Genomic DNA, 21,430 nt, shown 5'->3' with positions numbered 1-21,430 from the left:
CAGTAATGTGATAAAGTGTTATCACATAAGTCCAGGCTAAAACACCGTTACGTCTGCAAAACAGGAAGGTGTGTAGGATAATGTCTGTCTTACTGCACTAGAGTGTGTCGAAACCGCAAAGACAATGTGCAGCCTAAGATAGCTCCGTTGTAACCACTTCTTTCTTCTGATTTTCTTTACAGCAGGAGATAAATGAAAAGCTGCAAAAGCAAGAAGAAGCTTATACTTTGAGAACAGAAAAATTAAAGAGTCCTGAATAAGATACCGGATAAGAAAGGTGATGTTGAATGTTACAGAAATTGGACAGTAAGGGGATGGTGTGCGCAGGGGACTGGCTCCCTGCCTGGACCTAATTATTTTTGTATAAAGGAAAATGGTTCTGTTAACATTACCTAGAAATAGTTCTCCCAGTTCCTCAAACTTACTGTGTTCTGCCAGTGGTGTTGTTTAGTTTAGACTTAAGTAGAAGATTATAAACACAAGGGTATGTAATTAAAACATGTTGAGGTTCAGTTTGTAGAAATCCTAATTTTAAAAAAAAAAACACTGTAGCTTCATTTGCTTTCCTTTTTGCAGTTGTGAAATATGTAACAGTTTCAGCTTTACACCTATGGCTTTTTTTTCAGGAAATATTTTGCTAGAAGGAGAATACGTAGAGGGAAAACTTAATTTTGAGGCATTGCAGATATAATGAGGAAAGAACTTAATTAACATATAAACACACACTTTTCACTGTAGTTATTCATTAATAATATGTATGTTCTTTCATTTGAAATTGCTTCCTAAGCTTTAAAACAAATTTAATATGTTACACTTGTTTATTTCCACCATATTAAAATTGCATAAAGGAAGACTTTGCACATTCACAGTATTCCCGAGAAGAGTTCCTTTTGATGTCAGTGGAAATTTTTTGGAATGCATGCAACCTTTCATCTGAGAATGTTTCCATATTTTGTCAGACATTACAGAAACCTTTCAAACTCAAAAGGAATCTAACCAAATAAATGACCTCAGAAGAACCAGTTTAACATCTACGTTTCAAAATCGTAGCCTGTACTAATAATTGTGTTAGGGAGCTCTGTGCCCTAGAAAGCACGCAGAACACGAGTCATGCTTTCCGGTGTAAAGGCTGGCTTGGGGTACATGTTTAGTGGCGTATTTGAGAAATAGAATGTTTTATTCATTACAACTTGGTATTTGTTTCCCATTAAGCAAGAAGTTAAGTTGTGTTTTGCTTCATCGCCATTTTCTTTTGTGGTGGTAATGAAAAAATTTTGCCAGCCTGCCTGAGGCCAACCGAAAAGGGGAGGGGGGGGCGGAGGGGAAAAAAAAAAAGAAAAAAGAAAAAAATGGCGAGAAAGACGGGAAAAAAGGGGGGAAAGGGAGGGGAACAAGAAAAAAGGAGTGGAAAGGGTGAAAGGGGAAAAAAGGAAAATAGAACTATAAAAAGAGGAAAAGGATGAAAAGGAAAAAAAGCCTTTTCCCGAGAGTTTTGCTGTGGCGCTGCCCGGCGCCAGCAGGGGGCGCTGCCGCCCCGCCCCGCCCCGCGAACGCGCGCCGTCCCGGGGCGGGGGCGTGGCCGCGGGGCGTGGCCGCGGGGCGTGGCCGCGGGGCGCGCCTCAGGTGCGGGAGGGGAGCGCCCCGAAAGCAGCGCCGGCCCCTGCTGCGGGGGGGGGGGGGGGGGGGGGGCGCTCCGCCACGCCTCGCCTCCCCCCGCCCGAGGCTGCTGCGCCCAGCGCTGGCCACCCGCGGGGCGGGAGCTGCGTGAAGCTCCTGTTCTGCTTTGAGCGCTGGAAGTTCTGCCTTTAAAAAAACCAACACCCTCCTGGAAGCATTTTAACCCTTTAAAATTGTTAAGATTCCCGGTTGTGTTCTTTGTTGTTTTATCTGAAATACCTTTCTTTTTTTTTGTGATCACAACTTCCTGAAATCAAAATGCCCTTTATTATGATACATAAATTCATCTCCCAGCCCATTATGCTAATGCTGCAAGTTTCCCTGGTTTTGAACTCAAAAACTCAAACGTGGGAACAGAACAACCGAAGAGATCTGTCCGTATGAAAAAAAGGACTAATTTAAATACTTTTTAGTGAAAACGTGTTATTGGCAATTTAGCGTTGTTTAGCACTTCAGACTTAAGCCTGAAGACTACAACATTCCCGCTACAGCGCTAAGCAGAAAGGGACTAACTATGATTTATGTTAAGACCAATGCTAAACAAAGGCTTTTGCCCATATCTCTTCCTCCCTCTCCCAGATTTTGTAGAACCTCTGGGAAATTCTAAAGTGCTTTGAAGATGAGAAATTGTATATGAACATCAAGTATTACTGCAGTGATTTGTGAGCATTCAGTCTTAGTGCATATGCGTAACAGCTGAGGTATTGCAGAAATCCAAAGTGAAGTTCAAATCCCACAAACCGTATTTGTAGCTATCTTCCTGCTGAACTAAATAATGCTACCAATAAAAATAGCCCCAGGGATTTTTTGGGAGCGGGCGGGAGGGTGGTTAGGAGGCTGAAGGAGGGAATATGAGTAAAAGGTAGACATAACATCTCTCTAAGGAGTCAGAGTGCATGTTCTGACACAGCATATGAACATCAAATTAAAGAATCCTTTAATGTCTTCAGAATGTTAATATGAAATGCAAAACGTCATGCTTTGGAGAGATGGGTAGGAACAAAATGTTCAGATGCAATATGGTGCATTAAGAACAGTCTCCATTCTGCATTCCTGGCTTTTCCATTGGTTTAAATCAGGCTTGCTGTTTCTCAGGTCTCTTGTGTCATGTTGAGTTACTGCTATAGTCATCTCTAAAAATAATTGTACTGTCATTCCTGGGACGTACAGTTGAGGCTTTGGTATAACAATCTTTGATTTTTATGGTTTTTTTTGGCAACACTGTTGATGTAACATGGTTCTTTACAGTACACATGCTTAACATAGTTCCCACCCTATAGAGCTTTCAATTCAAATCAGACAGATCGTGTAGAAAGGAAGGAAAGAGTTTTTATGTTATACCTTGTCTGCCAGAGGAGTGGGGGTTTTCCAGGGGTCAGAGGACATGAAACGCTATAGTTTTTCCTATATAAGGTATAATATTGATGCTTTTTAGCATCTTCATGGTAAAATCCTGGTCTTCACTAGAATTTTATGAGACAGCGAACAGTTAGTAATTATCCTCTAGTAAAAGAAAAGCTCTATTTTCAGGCAGTGTTTTCCTGCATTATACTGAGAGAGTGATGGACGTTTAGAAGAGATGGAAAGCAATTTTTCTAGTAAGAAGCTAGCTTGAAAACAATGGAAAAGGAGACAGAAAGAGAAAACAGTTTTTTACCTGCTTCATAGTTGTTTGCCATGACCTTTTCTCCTCAAGCCTTGCTTCTTTTCTTCTGTGCCAAAATTTGATTTGAATTTGAAAATTACCACATTGTTTCCTTCCTAAAATTGTAACTGGCATTCCTAGAAAATTTGCTTTCCCAGAAAAGCCACTGTGCGTAGGCTCCAACTTCAGCTTTTCACAAGTGAGAAAAAGACATTTTCTTCAATAACCTACCCTGCCAACCTGACCACAAAATGCGCGCGTTGGATCGTTTAAATCGGACTCTTAAGCACATGATTCAGTTGACCACCAAAAAACATTTATCCAGGTGGACTTATTGTACTTATTTGAAAAGCCTCTAGCACAGGTTTGATCCTGGGCTAACCCAGAAATTTGTAGAAGAGAGCTCTAGAAGACAACTTTAGCATGGGTTATACACATGGCAAGGCTGGTAAAAAATTCATAGTTTAATACCTGTAGATTTACTGGGATGTGAAAGTGGCGTTTGTGCTCTTATTAGCACTAGTCAGCGTGGCACGTCGTACTGCAGGTAACTAGACAATTCACCCTCTTTCCTCTCCCTTCTCCCTCATCTTAGGATGGTGTTATACCTGCCCCTGCCACCATGTGCAACCACAGAGCTCTCTTGTATGCTGGTGGTCTAGGGAGGGGTTGTGTTCAAGGTGAAACCACCTCCAGACCTCTGCCAGGGTTCACAAGGAAGTGACAGCAGTGACAGAACACGCGGGCAGCGTTGCTTGCCATGAGCAACTCAAAACTGAATGCAACATTTCAGCCCGTTTTGTTGCGGCACTTCAAGTGTGCGGAGCAAGCTTCAGGCTTCAGCAGTTGTGGATTCAGATTACACATAGATGACAAAAAAAGGGGGAAAAAAATCAAAGGGCAGTTGCAGTGACTCATGTAATTGAAAGTCCCATTCAGATGCAGAGCATTAAACAGAACTTGGAATTAGTAATATTGCAGAAAGAACAGAATGTAAAATATTTCCACAGTAGAAACTACCTGACTTTTTACCTAGTTGACTTAGTAGCCCACTGCTTTAAAGCTTGTGCTGTCACTGTCGCAACAAAGACAGCATTAAATGTAAGGTTTGTGTTCAGGTAGAATTCTGCACTCACAGTGCTGATGCATGTATTTTCCATATTTATGCAGCTGATTCAAAGAACAAAAAAGGGAAAGGTGAGTTACTACCAGCACCCTGGCCAGGTGCAGTAGGGGAAGGGAGAGAGGGAGACCTGTGGCCTGACAGGAAATCGTATTGAGGCTACAAGGAAAAATGGTCCATAAAAGTTATTCACCCAAAACAAGTATAGTTGTCCTCTGTTCCTGGAAAAAGGCTACTGGAGCTGTATCAGTTTGGGATGCTGATGTGGATGGTGATTCATGGTGGGGGCCTCTGCTGGGTGCTCTGAAGCACCTTATAGATGAGCCAGTTCCTCCAGTGACTGCAAAGAAGTCCTCAGGATTTTGCCTCCCTCCACCGAGGTTAGTCTATACAAATATTTCAAAGTTTTTATTTAGCTCTTTCTGACTCTTTCTGAAGAGGTCTCACGCAAGTTTCTTAAAATTTGAATCATAAACTCCATCCAACACAATTTTCTTGGGTAAACAGTCTAATTTTATGATTGTATTGATTATAGTGTAAGAAAAGTCATGTCTGGACAGTTCAGGATCCAAGTGTCCCAGGGTCCTTCCTTTGGCATTGGCTACAGGAGATGCTTAGGGCAGATATAGGAATGGGGCACTCTGAGAGTGATCCACCACGTGAAGGCGTACCCTTCCGTTGATCAGTGCTTTAGAAACTTGTGGAGCCAAAGTATGCACCCAGACCCACCAGGGGTTTGAAATCAAAGGACCCTCTCCTCCATGAATTTGTCTAGTCCTTGTTTGAACTCAGGTGTACTCCTGGCCACCGTGCTATTCCATGGCAAAAAGTTCGACGCATCAGTGTTGTGTTGTTGGTTAGCCCCAGCTGGAATGGATACAGGAGGCTCAAGATTACTCAACTCAGAGGCTCTCAAGGTCCTCGGTTTTATTGGTCACTACCATGTGTTGAGGTGGTGTAAGTGGTTAACCACGACGATGATGACTTCACGTACACCAGGAGCAGCTGAGACCCAGGTAAGAGAAAGCACGTGTCGCTCTCTGTAAGACGTTGCCTAAATTTCTGCCACCTGCCCTGTTACTTTCTGCCCTTTCTTTTTGTGCCGTATCTAACTTAGATTATAATCTTCATGAGCAGAGGCGCATCAGTCGGTCTTTATCTGTGTGTTGAGGGACATGCGCGTGGCCCTGCCTGAACAGAAGGATACTGACAAAGGCAGGAAGAATGACCATCTTTGGTCAGTTAGGCAGACAGTGAATATTTTGCTATCCTAATCATCAGAGTAGCAAGTTTCTTTGGAGCATATAAGTCATGAATTACCATGCAGCTCCATGAGGAAAACTTTGCCCTTTGATTGTTTTCCAAAGAAATGTTCTCAATTTCTTTTCTGCCAGATTCATATTACAGATCATACTAACAAATTTTCCCAAGCCTTCTTGACCTCCTCCCTTCTTCACAGTAGTAAAAGAAATTTCACTCATCACTGAGAGATGTTGAAGATTGCTAAATTTTGCTGATTTAGGAACTGACAGAATGAAATAAGCTTACAAAAATGTAGATACTACATTGCAGAATGCAGTTAGCTCCATTAATAAGGAAAATGGAAAATAAGAAGTGGAAAATAAGAAATGGAGAAATTGTGATATTTCTGCTGTTTCACAGTACGTTAGTAAATTGCCTGCTAATGTGCTATTAGGTTGGGGGTCTGCAAGCGCTCCCTCGTGTCAAGGCCAGAATGGTGCCTACGGCATTGGGGAGGGCTAATTTGGGAAAGATCCTTTTTTTCATTCCTCCTCTTCCCGCAGCAAATCTGTGCCTGGTTTTACTGAAGTAAGACAAGGTAACGGCAATGCTTACTGTGTTGCTTTGAATGAGGTATTCTGTTTTGATTGGAGTTTGGACTTCTCAACATTTAGTGGCACCAGTTCCTCTGCTACTAAATCATTTGTAGACAGCCGAGTGAGCTTGCCAAGCCTCTAGCCTGAGTAAGGATTTTTGGGTTGTTTGTTTTCTGAACGAGCAAGGTGAGGAAAGCCACCTCTGTACTGTACTTCCCTGCTATTCAAAATTACAGTCGTGTATAATTGTCGCAGGACAATTTTGCCACTAACACCAATTTTTCACTGGAGTTTTCTTACCAGGTGGCTGTTGGGATAAAAGCAGGATCCAGATGTTGTGTTGGTTTTGCTCTGAGATCATTCCAGCCTTTTTTTGAAATGTCATGTTTCAACTTAACAAATTGACAGTTCATGCAGCTCTGATGCCCCTGAAATCATCTCCAATGACGTACTATAAAAGCAGGACTGATACAGATCTCTTGACTGCATTTCAAAGACATACCTCTGGATTACAGGGTTGCAGGTGAGACTTCAATTCTGTCAAACTCAGTGACGTTCATTTGTTACCAAAGGCTCTTGCTTTAATTTTTTTTTCTTCTACTCCAATTTTCTGTGAGTAATGTAGGTATGGGGGCTGATCTATTGAAGTAGTTGAATCAGTTATTCAGTTGAATTCAATTACTATCAGTGCCAATATTTCTGTGAAATTATTATTGTGTACGGCTACATGAAGGTAAGTCTTTGTTATATATGACAGCTTTTGATACTGTCTCCCAGATATGAATTACGGGGCTGACTTTTAAGCCCTTAATCTCAGTCTTAGCAACTCCCCACTCAGGCAAAATGCTTCCTGATCTCAGTAGACCTGTTTACCTTGGCATGGCTCAAGTAAAACAGAGGTGTGCTTGGGCTGCTTGAGGCTGTCAGGCTTGGACACCAGCAGCCACCTGTGGTAAGCCAGGTGCAACTGGGCATGAACCAGCGTGCGGGAACCCGGAGAACCAGGCTGAGCCCCCTGCTCCCACCCTTGCACCATTGCCTGCACCCACCACGGGGTGTAAGGCAGGTGCAGGTGCTTCCACGCAGTGGGGGAGTCTCGCATCCACTGGTGGTTTTCTCTGAGTCAAGGCAGAGCTTTAAGCGTGAGTCTGCCAGTCTCAAAGCAGGAATTAGGATCTGTTTGCACATCTCTGCATTGTGCTCCTAACAGGTTAAACACGTATGTGTTACATTATTGAGAAACAGAGTGATTCAGATGGATGCACATTATTCCTCAGCTCTGTGTCAACAATCAAAAATGAGCTTTTGGATTTATTAGTTCCCAATCTTGCACCTATCTTAAATCATTACCCTATAATAAGAACTCTATATGGTGCATTGTCAATAAAACCTAGTATCGAGAAGATTACTGATCGTCTAGTGCAAATGGAGAGCACTGTAAATGATTTAGAGAATACGTGTCAAACGTTAAAGCTATCTAATACCTTCTAAAGTAGGTTGATACTCATAAATCTAAGATAAACGACCTGTAAAACCACTTAAGAAGAAATAATACTCATTTAATCAGGCTTCCAGTAGAAAGACTAGGTGGGAGAGAAATTCATAAGGAATTATGAAATGTCTTCTAATTCAGTACTTTGTTGATAGAGAATGCAAACCTTCTTTTGATAAGCAATTTTAGTTACCTAAAACTAGTGTTGTAAGAGCATTAACTTATGACCACCCTGAAAAAAAGACAAGACCAAAGGGCATCTCTTTTATGGTTTACTGAGCTCTCATTTTTCCAGATTCAGCACTGTGTGTATCAGATGGAGATACAAAGGGTATTTACTGCAATTACTATTTTGCCGGATCACGGGGATGGCATGATGTATTGGCTTCTGTTGGTGTGGCCGTTCCTGTTCACTGAAAACAGTAGGTTTGTTTAATGTGTTCCCCTGGGAGGAGCAAGACATGATTTATTGGGCCAAGCCTGGTTAAAATTATAATGAAACAAACCCCGTGTTGTTGCATAGTCGAGTGGTAACTTGTAGAAACTTAGTCTGCTGAGTTTAGTGGTATTTTCTGCACTTTGATCCTGACGAAAATTCTGTTTCCTTTTCTATTTTTCTTTTCCCCAGACCATTTGAAAGGTGGCTAAATGTGGGTGGCGGAAAAATTAGGTCATGATTTTCATTACCAAAGTTCTGTTTCTTCAGTTCTTGTGCAGACAAAACTTCCATTCTCTTCAATGGGTTTTTAAGGCCACTTGTTCATTCCTGTTCATCCTTTTGGCTTTATGACTGCTCACAGCTCAACATCGCTGCCAGCATTTATTAGAACTTGATGCAGAGCTTTTCTTGAAGTGACTGTAATAGTATATTTAGCCACGGAGAAATCTTTCCGAAGAGCAGTGTGCTGTGACTCATGTGACTCCGCTGCTGCTCTGTTGACCCTAGCAGACTTACTCATCGTTTACATAGTGGCAAACAAGATCAGATTCTGGCTTGATGCCTTATTTCACTTGATCCAATAAATGTGCAACTTGCAAATGCATTTTACTTCAATTCACATTTTTTAAGGTAAACTATGTACTCAACTTCTTTCCTCTTCTTGTGAAAAAAAGGACAATTAAATACTGCTCTGAGTGGAATTAGAGAATGAAATGCAAATGCATCTGATCCATATATAACTCATTTATACTGCAAAAATAACCGCGGGATGACATGGTTGTGGTCAAAATGTATTATCACCTGCTTTATTCTTGCTTGCCCTCACGGAGCGCAAAACATACATGCAAGCATAGGTATGCTTGCTATGCACCGGCTGTAGTCCCACTGAGTTATAGCGGCAGTGTTTGAATTGGTTGGTTTTTAATAGGGGTGCAACCTTGGAAGCCAACTTGCATTGGTTGTGAATTTCTGAGATGCTGAAGTCTAGACGAAAAAAATGCTTGTTGATTTACTTTCTACTTTCTCTTCAGCTGGCATAATGCTAGAGTCATTTTACTAAAATACCAGTTAAATTGAGCATACATTAAAGAAAGATCATTTCAGAAATCTGCCAGCCTTGAAATCTGCTTTTCCATTTCCTGAGAATACCTAGGAGTAATTTGGTTTGCTACTCTGAGGCAGAGCAGCTGTTGCATGTATGTGTTGCAAGTCTGTTGTGTGTTTGGTGTATTTGTTATTGGTTTAGAACAAATAAAAATCAGAGGCAACAGCTGGACTGACTCTTACCTGGTGGCTGGTGGTTGCAGGCACTGTAGCGTCTGGCCATTGACAGAGAGCAGGGAAACACTCACACTTGATTGAGAACTGGAGGAGCCTCTGAGAACTGGAAGCTGAAGTCTTCAATCATGTAAAATGGCTTGCGAAGGGCAGAATTGCTTGGAGCTGATCAATTTTTATTGTGATGTCAGTGCTTTATAAAATCTATGTTTTGGGGCTGTTTTTTTTTAAACACACACTAAGGAGTGATAGAAAGGGGATGATGTCAGGTAACTAGTTAGTAGTTATTTTATGTTAGTCAAGTAGAAGTTACTTTATGGATGCCAGGTAACTAGTTAACTAGTTATTTTATGGTAGTTAATTTATCAACAAGTCTGGGAGACGTGGATGGCTCAGACCACTTGGAAATGGAAGGCCATTGGTGTTCGATTAAGTGTCAAGAGTTTGCGTTGTTGAACCTTAATGGGCCGCTAAGCAGGCAAACAGAATGGTGGGGGGCACATCCTCGACTTGCATCAGCTGCAAACTCTGCATCAAGGAGGCCTTAGCAAGGCTTACACCAGCTGAGGACCTGCCCCCTCCTCCTCCTCCAAGCTACATATGGGAGACCCTCATTCCTCAGTCATAAGGAGGCAAATCACACATGTACGCACACTCAGTTATAATTAAATTAAAATCTTACTAATTTGGAAGCATACCTATCACGTTCTCTTCTAGGAAGAAACTATTATTTCTTCTTTTATTCTCTTCTGTTTGAATCCCAAGCTATCAATGGCTTCCAAAGAAAAAGGAGTTTTTCTTTAGAGAAAAGTCTATTCAAATTATTCATGATTTATATCAAGAAGGGACCTTTCCTCTTTCAACTAGCAAAAAAGGGGGAGTTTGATCTTCCTCAAAATCATTTGAGAACCTTGTATGTTTCTTTCCAAAGCTAAAACTTTCTTACAAAGCTTCGGATGTTCAGCAGAATAACGACTATTACATAATTGAAGCTCAATACAATACCATGGGGCTAATAAATGGTCTCCTGGTTCTATAGAAAATGTAACAAATCATAATAGCACTTATTGGGACTAGGCCAGGCACAAATGACAAAGCTGCTTTTGAAAGTGAGTTGTGGCCAGAAATACTCTTGGACCATTTTCTTCACTGTGAGGGGTACATTTACTCCCTTTAATTTTCAGCCTAGATTTTATGTTGATCCTGCAACACTGAATAAAATCAAGCCCGACAGAGCTGCTACTGCAGCTGTTACAGATGTAAATGTGAAGGAGGCCATTTAAGACGATTCTGCTTCCCTGGATGTGTTATTTGGAAAGTATGCCAATTATATTTAAAATGGCTTGATATGTCCTTATTGTGTGTTTTTTAGAGGAAGAAAAAGATGCTACACTATTAAGTGGTTTATTAACATTTATGATCACAGCTCTTTTACTTTGAAAATAATTGTTCTATTGTGTGCTGCGAAGCTGCCTGTAAACAACTGGCAAAGGGATATACTGCTTTGTATTCTCCATGGAGCAAATATCAAATTCAATTGATTAATCAAAGGGGACATTATTTGATGGAAGGGAACCTTTTCAAACTTTATTAAAAATATTGAATAAACCATGAGCAATCAAAGTTCATAATCTGAACTCCTGCTCTACTTTCTCGGATATAGTAAACCTTCAAAATAACTCATAAAGCAGGAGATGAGGTGTCTGTAATAAAAAAAAAAGAAACCCTCAGAGCAGCGTATTCCAAAACCCCTATCTTGATCCAGATCTCAGCTATACCATTGCGACTCCACCTATTTTATTGGAGTCATTCTGTGTTTCCACTGGAGAGACTGATACTAAGAATTGAGCCTTGGACCTTTTTTCAGTGACTAATTCAGAATCATCCTCACACCCTCTGTCTTCTCATGGAGGGTTTTTCCCTTATTCTGAAAGAAGAAATGAGATTGCTATCAGCAAAGCTGCCTAGTGATTAAAGATTACCTAGGTGTGACCTGCAGGCTGAATGACTGTCCGCTCTGTTCCAGGAGGGAAGCAATCATATGGCCAAACACAGGATGGCTGGTGGGAATGAAGGCAGCGAAATGGAAATTCCCAGAGGTGAGGAGAAAACAGAACTCAAACAGGTGGGACTAGCATGTATCTATCTTGCAATTGGCACTGAAATCACGGGCCCTATGTGAAATATTATGTGTAAAGCCATCGTGCTGTTCAAGATCAACTTCAAGTGGAAGTCAGTAAATAAAATGCTCATATTTAGCAGCAGAGAAAAGTTACTGGAATACTTCCAGGTATTTTGATGGGAAGAAAAAAACAATTGAGGGAAAGAATAATAGAAGATATACAGGCAAAGAGTGAATGAGAGGAAGTGAACACACTGATTGATCACAGCACAGTAATCTGATGCCATTTTTAGTTAGGTCTCAAGGTAGGGCAAGCTCAGAATAAGAAGCATTGAGACAGCACATATTGAGAGAAAGGTGTCCTCTGTAGCCACAGGGGCTCAAGCGTACAGGCTCAAGTGAGACCCCAGCCAAGCAATTAGCCCCGGTGCTATCCATGACAGCAACAGGAAGAAATGTGAGGATTTGATGGGCATCCTCTGCAATACTTTTTGTAGTGCCCTCTTATATCGTCCCTTCCCTGTCCATATCCCAAGCAGAGGTGGCAGCACAGAGCTGATTGCTGTAACACACAGGCTGAACCTCACAGCGGGACTTTCACAGCCGCACCAGCCAAGGAGGTGAGGTGGGTAAGGTGCAGCTCGCAGCCTGGGTAACCTCTAGCTGGAAGGTGGGATGGAGAGCAGGGGAGGGGAAGGCATCTGATGGTACCCAGCAGAGGCTGTCAGGGACCTTTGCTCTGAAGGAAGCAATTAATAATTTCTTTTGAGTAGCAACCCTGTCCCAACAGAGAAACAAAACCAAAAACCCAAAACAAACCAAACAACAAAACCACCCTGAGAGGTTTTCGGCCAGTACTCCTGCCTGAATAGAAATGCTGGGGATCTGTCAGCAAAGCCTCTGTCTCTGGCTGAGTCCTCCTTTGCTCTGGAAATTAAGACTGTCCTTGGGAGCAGAGAGATTTGCAGTGAAGACACTTGCCAGTCCCCAGCCAGGGTAAATACAAAACCTCTAGAACTCTGATTAGTTGTTCGGGTCAAATGACATCGTACTATATAAAAAGCAGCCTTCCTACATGTCATTCCATGCTATGCAGTACTGCTGTTGAAAGGGCTCAACCTAAACTCTCTGTTTTGATATGGCAACACATTAAAAAGAAAAAACCACACTTTATTAAAAAATAAAGTCTTTTCACAGACTGGCAGATGAATGCAGTGACAGATTAATATAAATTTTGAAACCTGAACATTATCCTTCAAGGGGAAAAAGCTCCTACATACACATGCAAAACAAAAATGGCAGAGAAAAATCTCTGACGAAGCATTGCACAGAATAATTTATTAGGCCTCTATAAGTGATCATTTACATGAAACTCAACCATTCCTTTTTATATGCTGGCTGCATGTGTTTGTGGGAGGCTGTGGCCCCTCATCCTGTCTCACCTCCCTCCCTGTACCAAGCTGCTTTTGTTTGCTGGAGCATATGTGCAGGGGGACATAGGAAAGAGAAGGGAATTTGAATATCCCAGTTTCAAATTCATCTCTTTTTCTGAATCTGGCTTAGACCAAAAGAGGAAAATGAACACCTATGCTTTAGAGGTGAGCAAGTTCTTTCAAAAACAAATAAAACCTCAATTGTTCTTTTGGCAGTATAGCCCTTTTGGGTCAAAGCACGGGGGAGCAGTCTGTAAGCTATAACATGGTCTAGGGTACACAGAAATATTAGTTTCATTACACTGTGCAGGTGTACTCTTTCTGGGATGTTAGCAGTGGCATGTGGGCTAACTACAGAAATTATTTACTTGTGCTGCTGTTACTAATGCACCCAGGCAAGGTATTTCAGAACTAGCCCCGTGTATCTGCATGTGCAGCTGTCGCTGATGTAGTTGCGCTGTGAACTCAGCTTAACACCCTGGATTTCTGCTTAAAACTGTTGCACACCTGGGTTGAGATCTAAAGCCATCTCCCTGATCTACTCCTAGAAGTATCCTGCTCAGGGAAGTCGGCATGATGTGAAATTGTCTCCCCTCTCACAAGAATGTGGCTCACAGCTTCTCTAGGCCACGTGGACACCTCTAGACAAACGTGAGTTGATGGCACAGGTATAATATTCGCTTTGGAGATCTCAGAAAATCTGAGTGCTTCTTTCCTAACGTATCCCTTTGTGGTGCGCGCCCTGCTGCTCTGCTAGCCTCCACCGCTGATTTCAGCGGGTGACAACAAAAGGCATTGCAAACTGAACAGAGGTACTTAAATACTGTCAGGAATAACAGATAAAATGACCTCACACAATCCCATATAAAGTCCTTTGTTATTTTCAAAGCACTTTCCCAGCTTGACATCTTTGCTTTTTCATATCCAATATAAAATTCAAAATGTTTTATTCCAGTGCAGTACATGAATATAAAATATAAATATATCAAACCTCATGCTACTTTTTTTGTGCTACTGCTTTGAAAAAGGACCTGAAGTAAACTCGGTGTAAAGATTGAGAAAATGATCAAGAATATTCCACTTCTCAAACTTTGGTTGCCCGTTGCCTTGTATGCATTTAGATACAACTTTTCTCAAGCAAACGTGCTTACAGGGGCAAGGAGCATCCAGGATCTGGACAGCTCTGTGGGCGACAGCTCAGGACTGCTTGGGGATAAGCGCACTGAGCTATTTCAGGTCCCCCTTGCCTGAAGGTATCCTTGGGGTCCCACAGACCGACTGGCTGTACGTTATCTCCCCTAAAATGCCATCCCCCCGACACCTGTGCTGCTCCTCCCCATGCCCATGGATGCTTTCCTTTACATATTTGTTGTTGCCGTATGCCAGTTGTTGCCAATGTCTTGCCAAAGTCAGAGGCTGCTCAAACACAGCTGCAAAAGGGGCAGAACCTATTCCCCTCACCTTTACATCCTCCTAGGCTCTGTATTGCTCCAATATGACTCTCAACACCACCTCTCCTCTCTCTTAGTTGCCACCATTACCTACCTTACTGATATTACTGGAGAACTTACTTCCACACTGCTGCTGCCCTCCTGTCTGGTGAACGTGGCCTCCTACTGCTGCTTGCTATTTTACAAGGTTTCTTCTGACCTGCTCAGCACACAGGTGAGTACAAGAAGCAGCATGATGACCTCCATGCTGCACGTGGCTCAGCACAAGTCGGTCCTGCTGGTCAGGAGCAGGGGAGAGAGCTGGAGTGAAGAAACACGGTCCCATCTCTCCGAAAACCATCCAGGTTTGTGCAGTGAGGACCAACGCAAAGGTGCTGGAGCTGGCAATCCCTCCTGGTTTCCTGACACCCTTCCTCTAGGATGCAAGAGGTCAGTAGAAAAAGTCTGTTGTGGTACTATGCCTGAAAGGTTGATATCTGGTTTCTGCTTTCTCTTCTGCTAATTGCTGTGATTAAATGGCTTTGAAATTACTTCAGAGTAACTGGGTATAGGTTTGGGACCCGTGTGTACACAGAAATTGAAATAAATCAGTTCAGAGATGTTTGGAATAGGCATAGCTGGCAGCATGCAGCAAAGCAAATAGTTGGGTGAATTTGCATCTTATTTAGTATGTCAAAAAAAGTTTTAAGTTGTGGCTTGGAGAAGGCAAGCCAGGAACAATAAGTTTGTCTGGAGAATTCTGGTATTAGAAACTAAAGGATAAGGAACCATGTCCAAGGTAAATATTGACGTGACTCAAGATGAACTAGTAAAACATTTAATGAAGCTGAAAATAAGGCATCTGGGATAGATGTTTATTGTTAAAAATGAAACATTCAAGCAAAAGTAGCATAGTGATGATGGAGGTTATTCATAGGGAAGCCAAGTTGGGGAAACAGCATCATCTGAAAGAAACTGACTCCAGTTATTTGTGAAACATGGAAAAAATTAGAATTATAACAGAACTAAAAATGTAAGTGAATAGCAAACAGTTGTTATGGACATTCAGAGTGGATTTTGGAGACTGAATCATACCAAGGGACAAATTACTCAGGTGTCCAGAATAACTCTATTGACTTTGACGGTTTCCTCTGTATTTGCCTTTGTGTAATTGAGAGTTTACTCCCTTACACTGTATGAGGACTGAATATTAAGAAACTTTGAGAAAAAATATTGACTTTCATTCATTCCGGTATCATTCTCTTGATGATAGAGAATAAGTCACATTAACTTCACAAGGCATTTCAGGAACACATTAGGAGCTTTTCCCTTTTGTGCAGTAGGGAAAAAAAAAACCCTTACACAATTCTGTGAAAATAATCAGAAAGGCTCCATTAAACTGGAAATGGGAATAAATTGTGCTGGTATATTAGAAGTCTTATTCACTTGTAAGTCTACAGCATTATCAGAATGGTCTGCTGTAAAATCCACTGAGCCAGGATGTGGTGAGCCAAAATTACATTCACACATTCACCAGTGGTGGAGATATTGGGGAAGAGATGCCAAAAATTTAAATTGCCTGCTTAGGTGTGCTTTATAAACCAGCTTTTTTCTACCTCGGAAATCCAAGACTACATGATTACATATAAAAGGTACTCTTGATCTGTTCCCATGTAGCATGCCCCCAGTTGTAGTGGCATTGCTATGTTATATATATAATATATATAAATTCAATAAACTATCTGGTGATTATGCACATGCAGCTGCAGTCCCTCAGACGGCTTCGTAGTGCAATACAAAGGCGCCCATTCTCCCAGCCCCAAGGCACAGGATAATCCATATGGCTGGCTATGTGGCAGAAGGAATAGAGGCAGGGCAGGAGGCGAAGCAGGGAGGGGTGCCCAGGGAAAACAGCGATTAGGAGAGGCTGCCATGCTGGGACAGTGCGTCCACCCTTGCTCCTTGGCTGCTTCTGACAGATTCAGGAAAACAGCAATTGTAGTGTTCGGCTCTGCTCCATCTCTCAAAACCTTTATCCTAGGAAGAAGAGAATGCTACAATCTCTCTTTGTCCTCCAAGCAATCTTTCGGAAAGCTGTGGTCCAAAATAATTTAAGACTTCAAGCATAACCATCAACTTCTTGGACTAGATTTAGAAAATCGACAGACAGTCCTTCCGCTTCCTTCATCTCCTCTTTACTGAGAAGGTTTCCTTTGGCTACCCTTCTTGTTAAGGCCACGATCACATCATAGTTGTTAGTAGATTTTATTACTAACATAAACAAATAGCAGGTTATTTTGTTATTGTCCCAAGCTTCAAAGCTGAAGCGGGTCTTAGCATCAGCAGGTTCTACCAGTACTGACATGCAAATGGCATGCAAAGGAGATGTTGATAATATAAAACATATGTTGCTTATGTAAATCACTGAGCGTCAGTTAAATGCTCTCTGCAAAGCACCTCAGGATGCTGATCGACCAGCAACCTCGGCCAAAGTAATGCTAGAGCTGCAAATTCTTTGAGACGCTCCACAGCGGCACAGTGGCATCCCAAAGGGCGTTCTTCCCAGTGCTGCTCGCTCCAGAGGAGGATGCTGACACAAGTGGCAGGTATGTAGGATCACCGTTGGCATTGCTGTCTGAAACTCATGTGCAGCAAAGGTCTTCTCTGGGCATAGCAGGAAGGATTTAGTGAATATAAACATACCTCAAAAGCAAATAAGGGCTTTTTGTTGTCATTCCGCCCCCCCCCGCCCCCGCTATTTTGTTGGTTTTGTGCTCATAAAAATATTAGCTGATTAACTCACTATCAGAAATGCAAATCTGCTAACTGAAAGTTGTGTGCAAAACCAGATACGTGTAATGCCTTGATAGTGGTAGGGTGACATTTTTCTTTTTCCTGCTTCCTTACTTTTAAAAAACAGCCAATATAACTTTTTTTCCTGTCATCATAACATTTGGCGCTATTCCTGTATGTACAGATTGCAACATCTGCAAGTTTTAAAAATTAATATAAAGTTCCATAATTGTAAAAGCCTTGCTCATTTTAATGGTCCTAAACAAGCAACTTAGCTCTGGTGCAAACCAAGATGCAGTCAGTAGATAAAGAGCTCTACCTGTACAAACCAAGGTGCTGTAATGCGGCTGATATGTCCATGTCCGTGTCGTTGACTCTCACGTGGACGATGATCACAGTGTAAGGTCATGCTGTTGAGGAACAGAATGTGGACTTAAGTTGCTGGCACACAGAAACTTAGTAGGTTACTGATAAGTGGAATCATGGGTGATAAATTCCAAAGCAATTGCATGATTTGAGGAAAGCTTATTTCTGTCACCTGCTGTCTGTGGAGATCCAGCAGGATGGTGTTCACAAATAGAGGGTGACCTGTCTTCTTCCATACTGCTGGAGGTTTTGTCATCATTATGCAGCGATCACAAGGTGATGCACAAGCGATAGGAGGCTTTGTGGGGGAGAGACAGTCACACAGGAGGTGAAGGAGCAGGCTGTGAGTGTCCTGGCTCTACTCATTAGCCCAAGTCAATGCTCTGAGCAGTGTTGTACTGATTACAGAGGAGCTTGCCCAACATGGAGAGAAACCTCATAATCTTAGTTACCATTTATTATCTCTACTTCATTTTGCCATATGGCTGTAGTGTTAAAAACTGTAAGCTAAACACTTAAGACCTCTTTTAACTGTATCTAAAAATACGGTGGCCACATTGTGGGTAAGAATTTGCCACAAGAGAGGGATTCCTGGAGCTGCCTGTTTATCAGTGGCTGCGGCCAGCCAGCATCCTACACCGGGCAGCTTGCTGTCACTGTGATGCATGCTCTGGACGCAGACAGGCCGCAGTGTGAGACTCCCCTTCCCAAGGGCAGCTGCCCCTGAACGTGCAGCTCCAGCACTAGTTTTTGGTGCTGTAGTCCATGTACTTTCCTCCAGGGTCTTCCTATGAAGAGGGGCAACATGACTGATGTTACACTCCAGATACTTCAAAAGTGAAATCAAATGGGATCATAAATTGTGGGCCATGTGAGACACAGCACAAGTAATTGCTGCTGATGTCTTCCAAGGAGCAAGTCACTATCTCTTGGCTTCCTTTTTCCCTTTAATTCCTGTATTTCTAGTCTTGGCATGTGAGATTTCGTTTTGCCTGTTTGAAAGGTTTGAAAAGCGCAGTGTATGCGGATGTGTTCTTGACTTCGCATGTATCTTCTTGAAAGCCATAAAATGACCTAGTCATTATAGATTCAGAGGTTTTGGAAGTGTGGTTCAGCATTGCCAATTTTATTGAAATAATGGTCCCTTGTTTGTTTTTCTAGAGGCAAGCAAAGTAGAAACATAGCTGTGAACAATAACATAAACCTTGCCGTTACCAAGCACTTGGCAAGCAGTTTTAGGAATGCTTCTGCTTTTCCTACATGTATATAAAGCCTTAGAGAATTCTCTGACTAAAACATATTTCAGCGTAAGGGAAGCAGAAATAAAATCAGGCCCTATATTTCATGTGTTCAGTAATGGAGGAATGAAGCAGGAAGAGACAGGTGCTTTTCTGAAAAGAATGAAAGATCTGAGCAGCTGATTCATGGTGAAGTAACATGCTTTAGCTGAGAAGGTTTATTGTAGCTGAACCTCACTCCATCCCTCTAGCCGATGTCTTAGATGAATCAGCAACTTTCTATTTTTATCTCAGCTGTACCAATAGAGTTTATAATATTGTTCTGTCAGTGCTATTTATACATCATCACATGCCTGACTACTCCGGGCTGTGCTTTCTTTCCACAGTCTTGGATGATGTCATCGCGAAGTAGGCAGTTGTATTGAACAAAGGCTTTCTTCAGAACAGCAACAATTAAAGCTTATGGCAGAGTACAAAACCAGACGCCATTGAAATACAGAGATAAGCTCCTGCGTTTTAAGGTAGCTCTAGACAGGGCTTTCGATGCTGCAGTAGCTGGTCTCCCTGCAGAATGGCTTGAAGAGAAGTCCTACAGCTGTCAGTGCCACACATGGCCTTGGAGAGGTGTAGGGAGCGGTGTGCCCTGAAGTCTGGGACTGCTCCGCATGGAGGGCTTGCTAATGGTGTCATTATCCAGGGGGGAAAAAAAGAAAAAAGCTCCTCCAGGAAGGGAGATTTGCTACTGTGAACCGATTTTACATCTTCTCCTCGGTCATTCACAGAGATACAGGATTTCTCTTTTTTTCTGCCTGAAGTTATTAATCCACCTTAAATGTTTTTTCTGTACTGGGAGGTTTTGAGGATGCCTGTGAGGGCCTGGCCTGCCTGGATGCCGGCAGCCTTGCCATGTGTGTCTTCCCGAAGCCAGGGGACTGAAGCCCATTGTAGTATGAGGCAGTAAAAGATCTACAAATGATTTGCAAAGGAAGGATTTGGTGTCCTCAGTTGATCGCCTTTTTGTTTGTGATGTTCCAGCGAGCCTGAAATTCTTCACTCCGTCCTGATTACCCAGTGCATCACGTGCATTTCCAGCTGTTTATCATCACTCCATAAGGCCAGCCACATGTCAACATCAACAGCTGTGTTCTTCTCATCTGCTACTTGTATTTGAGCTCTCGGAGTTTTAACCACCGCAACTGTCGATCAGTGCTGCTCAGGCACGGCGTGTATAGCTTTTCCCTAGGAGCTGTTTCTCAGGAGCTCCATATGTCCTCCAGCCAAGCCATGACAAGCATGTCACTGGGTCACAGACGGCGGCAAAGGGAAGTGTTACCTCCCACCCTCTGCTTATGCTCTGCAGTATGATCACAATAACTAAGCAATTTATTTCAGAAGTACTCATCAGTTGGACACGATTACTAGCTACCCCAGAGACTGAGCTGGGACATGCTAATGCTGTGGTTTTCAACGTCCCTTGATTTGCAGACCTCTACCTCCATTTTCCAATGGACGTTCAGACCCAGGTGTGGAAAGCTGCTGTCAACAAGGGTAGTTTTTTCCCCATTAGCCTTCACAGACTCTCCAGTATGTTCCACAGACCCTTGGGACCTGCCTGCCCCAGGCAGGAGAGCACTAGCCTAGCCCAGTGGAAAACTGGCCCAGTTGCCTTTTTGCAGTTACAGTGGCCACCCCTTGCTTGAGAACTGCCCTTCCCAGTGCTCTGACATTTTTAAGCTCCCCTTAAACGACTTCTTTCCAAAGCCTCCTTCCAAAGTTTGGCTCTGCACAAAACATGTCAGCATCTGATAAAGGCTTGAAACAGAAACAGAATAGTATAAATAGAAATTAAGTAAATTAGGAAGAGGTGCCAAAGCAGCAAAACCCTAATGATAGCTGTGGCTGCGTGTGCATGTGCAGTGCTGCTTCCAGTACTCACCGGAGTGCCAGGCTGCCCCTCAGTATTCTTAGAAACATATGCATCTGCTGTGTCACTGGCAGTGCCTGCTCAGCCTTGGACGGGCTTTCGCATCTTCTCACAGACTCTTTAGAAAGCTTGGGTTCGTGCAGAGATTTGGTGCCAGAGCCCCAACCAAGCCAGCAGCAGCCTCTCTGTGGCTGGATATTTTTTCCATGCTTGGTAAAGTGTGCTTGTGCCATCTGGTCAATGCAAATAGCCTTGCTCTCCCTCCGGCCAGATTTTGTGGAATTGTGGTCTACCTGCGTTGTCAACTCAGACATTATACTATATGGTTTATTTCCTTCATGAACCAAATGAAACTTGGGCCAGATTTCCAGCTGGTAAAAATCAACATGACTAAGGTGAAGTAATTTGTACCACCTGACGGTCTTCATTATAGCCAGGGCTGGAAAGATAGAGCACATCATTTGCTACTTATTCATTATTGATGCAGTTTTTCCATTGGGCCATTGATCACAAGTGAACAGGAGATAAATGGGTGAGACCCATTCCTTGTAAGCAGCATAGCAACAGTCAGCTCCAGGTTGAGGTCCTTCCAGAAATGGCAAGTGGTTTTAAAACTTGGGTTTTAAAACATT

The 21,430-nt window shown here is 42.5% G+C and overlaps 1 protein-coding gene and 1 long non-coding RNA gene across 6 annotated transcripts in view; both read left to right on the top strand.

Annotated features, from left to right (window-relative positions):
• The window catches only part of CABCOCO1 (ciliary associated calcium binding coiled-coil 1), a 238,680-nt gene extending 238,168 nt beyond the window's left edge, over positions 1-512 (top strand). For 2 of the 3 annotated variants that reach the window (XM_075109606.1, XM_075109609.1), the window contains one exon: positions 183-512. In XM_075109606.1, the coding sequence (XP_074965707.1) occupies positions 183-260 (78 nt within the window). In that variant the 3' untranslated portion in view covers positions 261-512. The remainder of the gene's footprint in view (positions 1-182) is intronic. The other variant, XM_075109607.1, reaches the window with a different exon arrangement.
• Positions 513-2,518: 2,006 nt separating this feature from the next.
• Positions 2,519-21,408, top strand: LOC142064520 (uncharacterized). 3 transcript variants are annotated; one of them, XR_012663139.1, is made up of 8 exons: positions 2,519-6,806; positions 8,071-8,197; positions 10,677-12,239; positions 12,405-12,610; positions 13,596-13,698; positions 14,576-14,712; positions 16,932-17,083; positions 19,728-21,408. It is a non-coding gene; the product is annotated as an uncharacterized LOC142064520 (long non-coding RNA). The 3 variants fall into 3 exon arrangements; XR_012663138.1 differs by lacking the exon at positions 16,932-17,083 and having other exon boundaries at positions 10,677-12,610; positions 19,910-21,408; XR_012663137.1 differs by lacking the exon at positions 16,932-17,083 and having other exon boundaries at positions 10,677-12,610.
• The last annotated feature ends 22 nt before the right edge of the window (positions 21,409-21,430 follow it).

The sequence above is a fragment of the Phalacrocorax aristotelis genome, chromosome 14 (genome assembly GCF_949628215.1).
Source record: "Phalacrocorax aristotelis chromosome 14, bGulAri2.1, whole genome shotgun sequence".
NCBI classification, from domain to species: Eukaryota; Metazoa; Chordata; class Aves; order Suliformes; family Phalacrocoracidae; genus Phalacrocorax; species Phalacrocorax aristotelis.
Note: the sequence above shows the minus strand (reverse complement) of the source record. Positions and strands in the feature narration are given on the sequence as shown.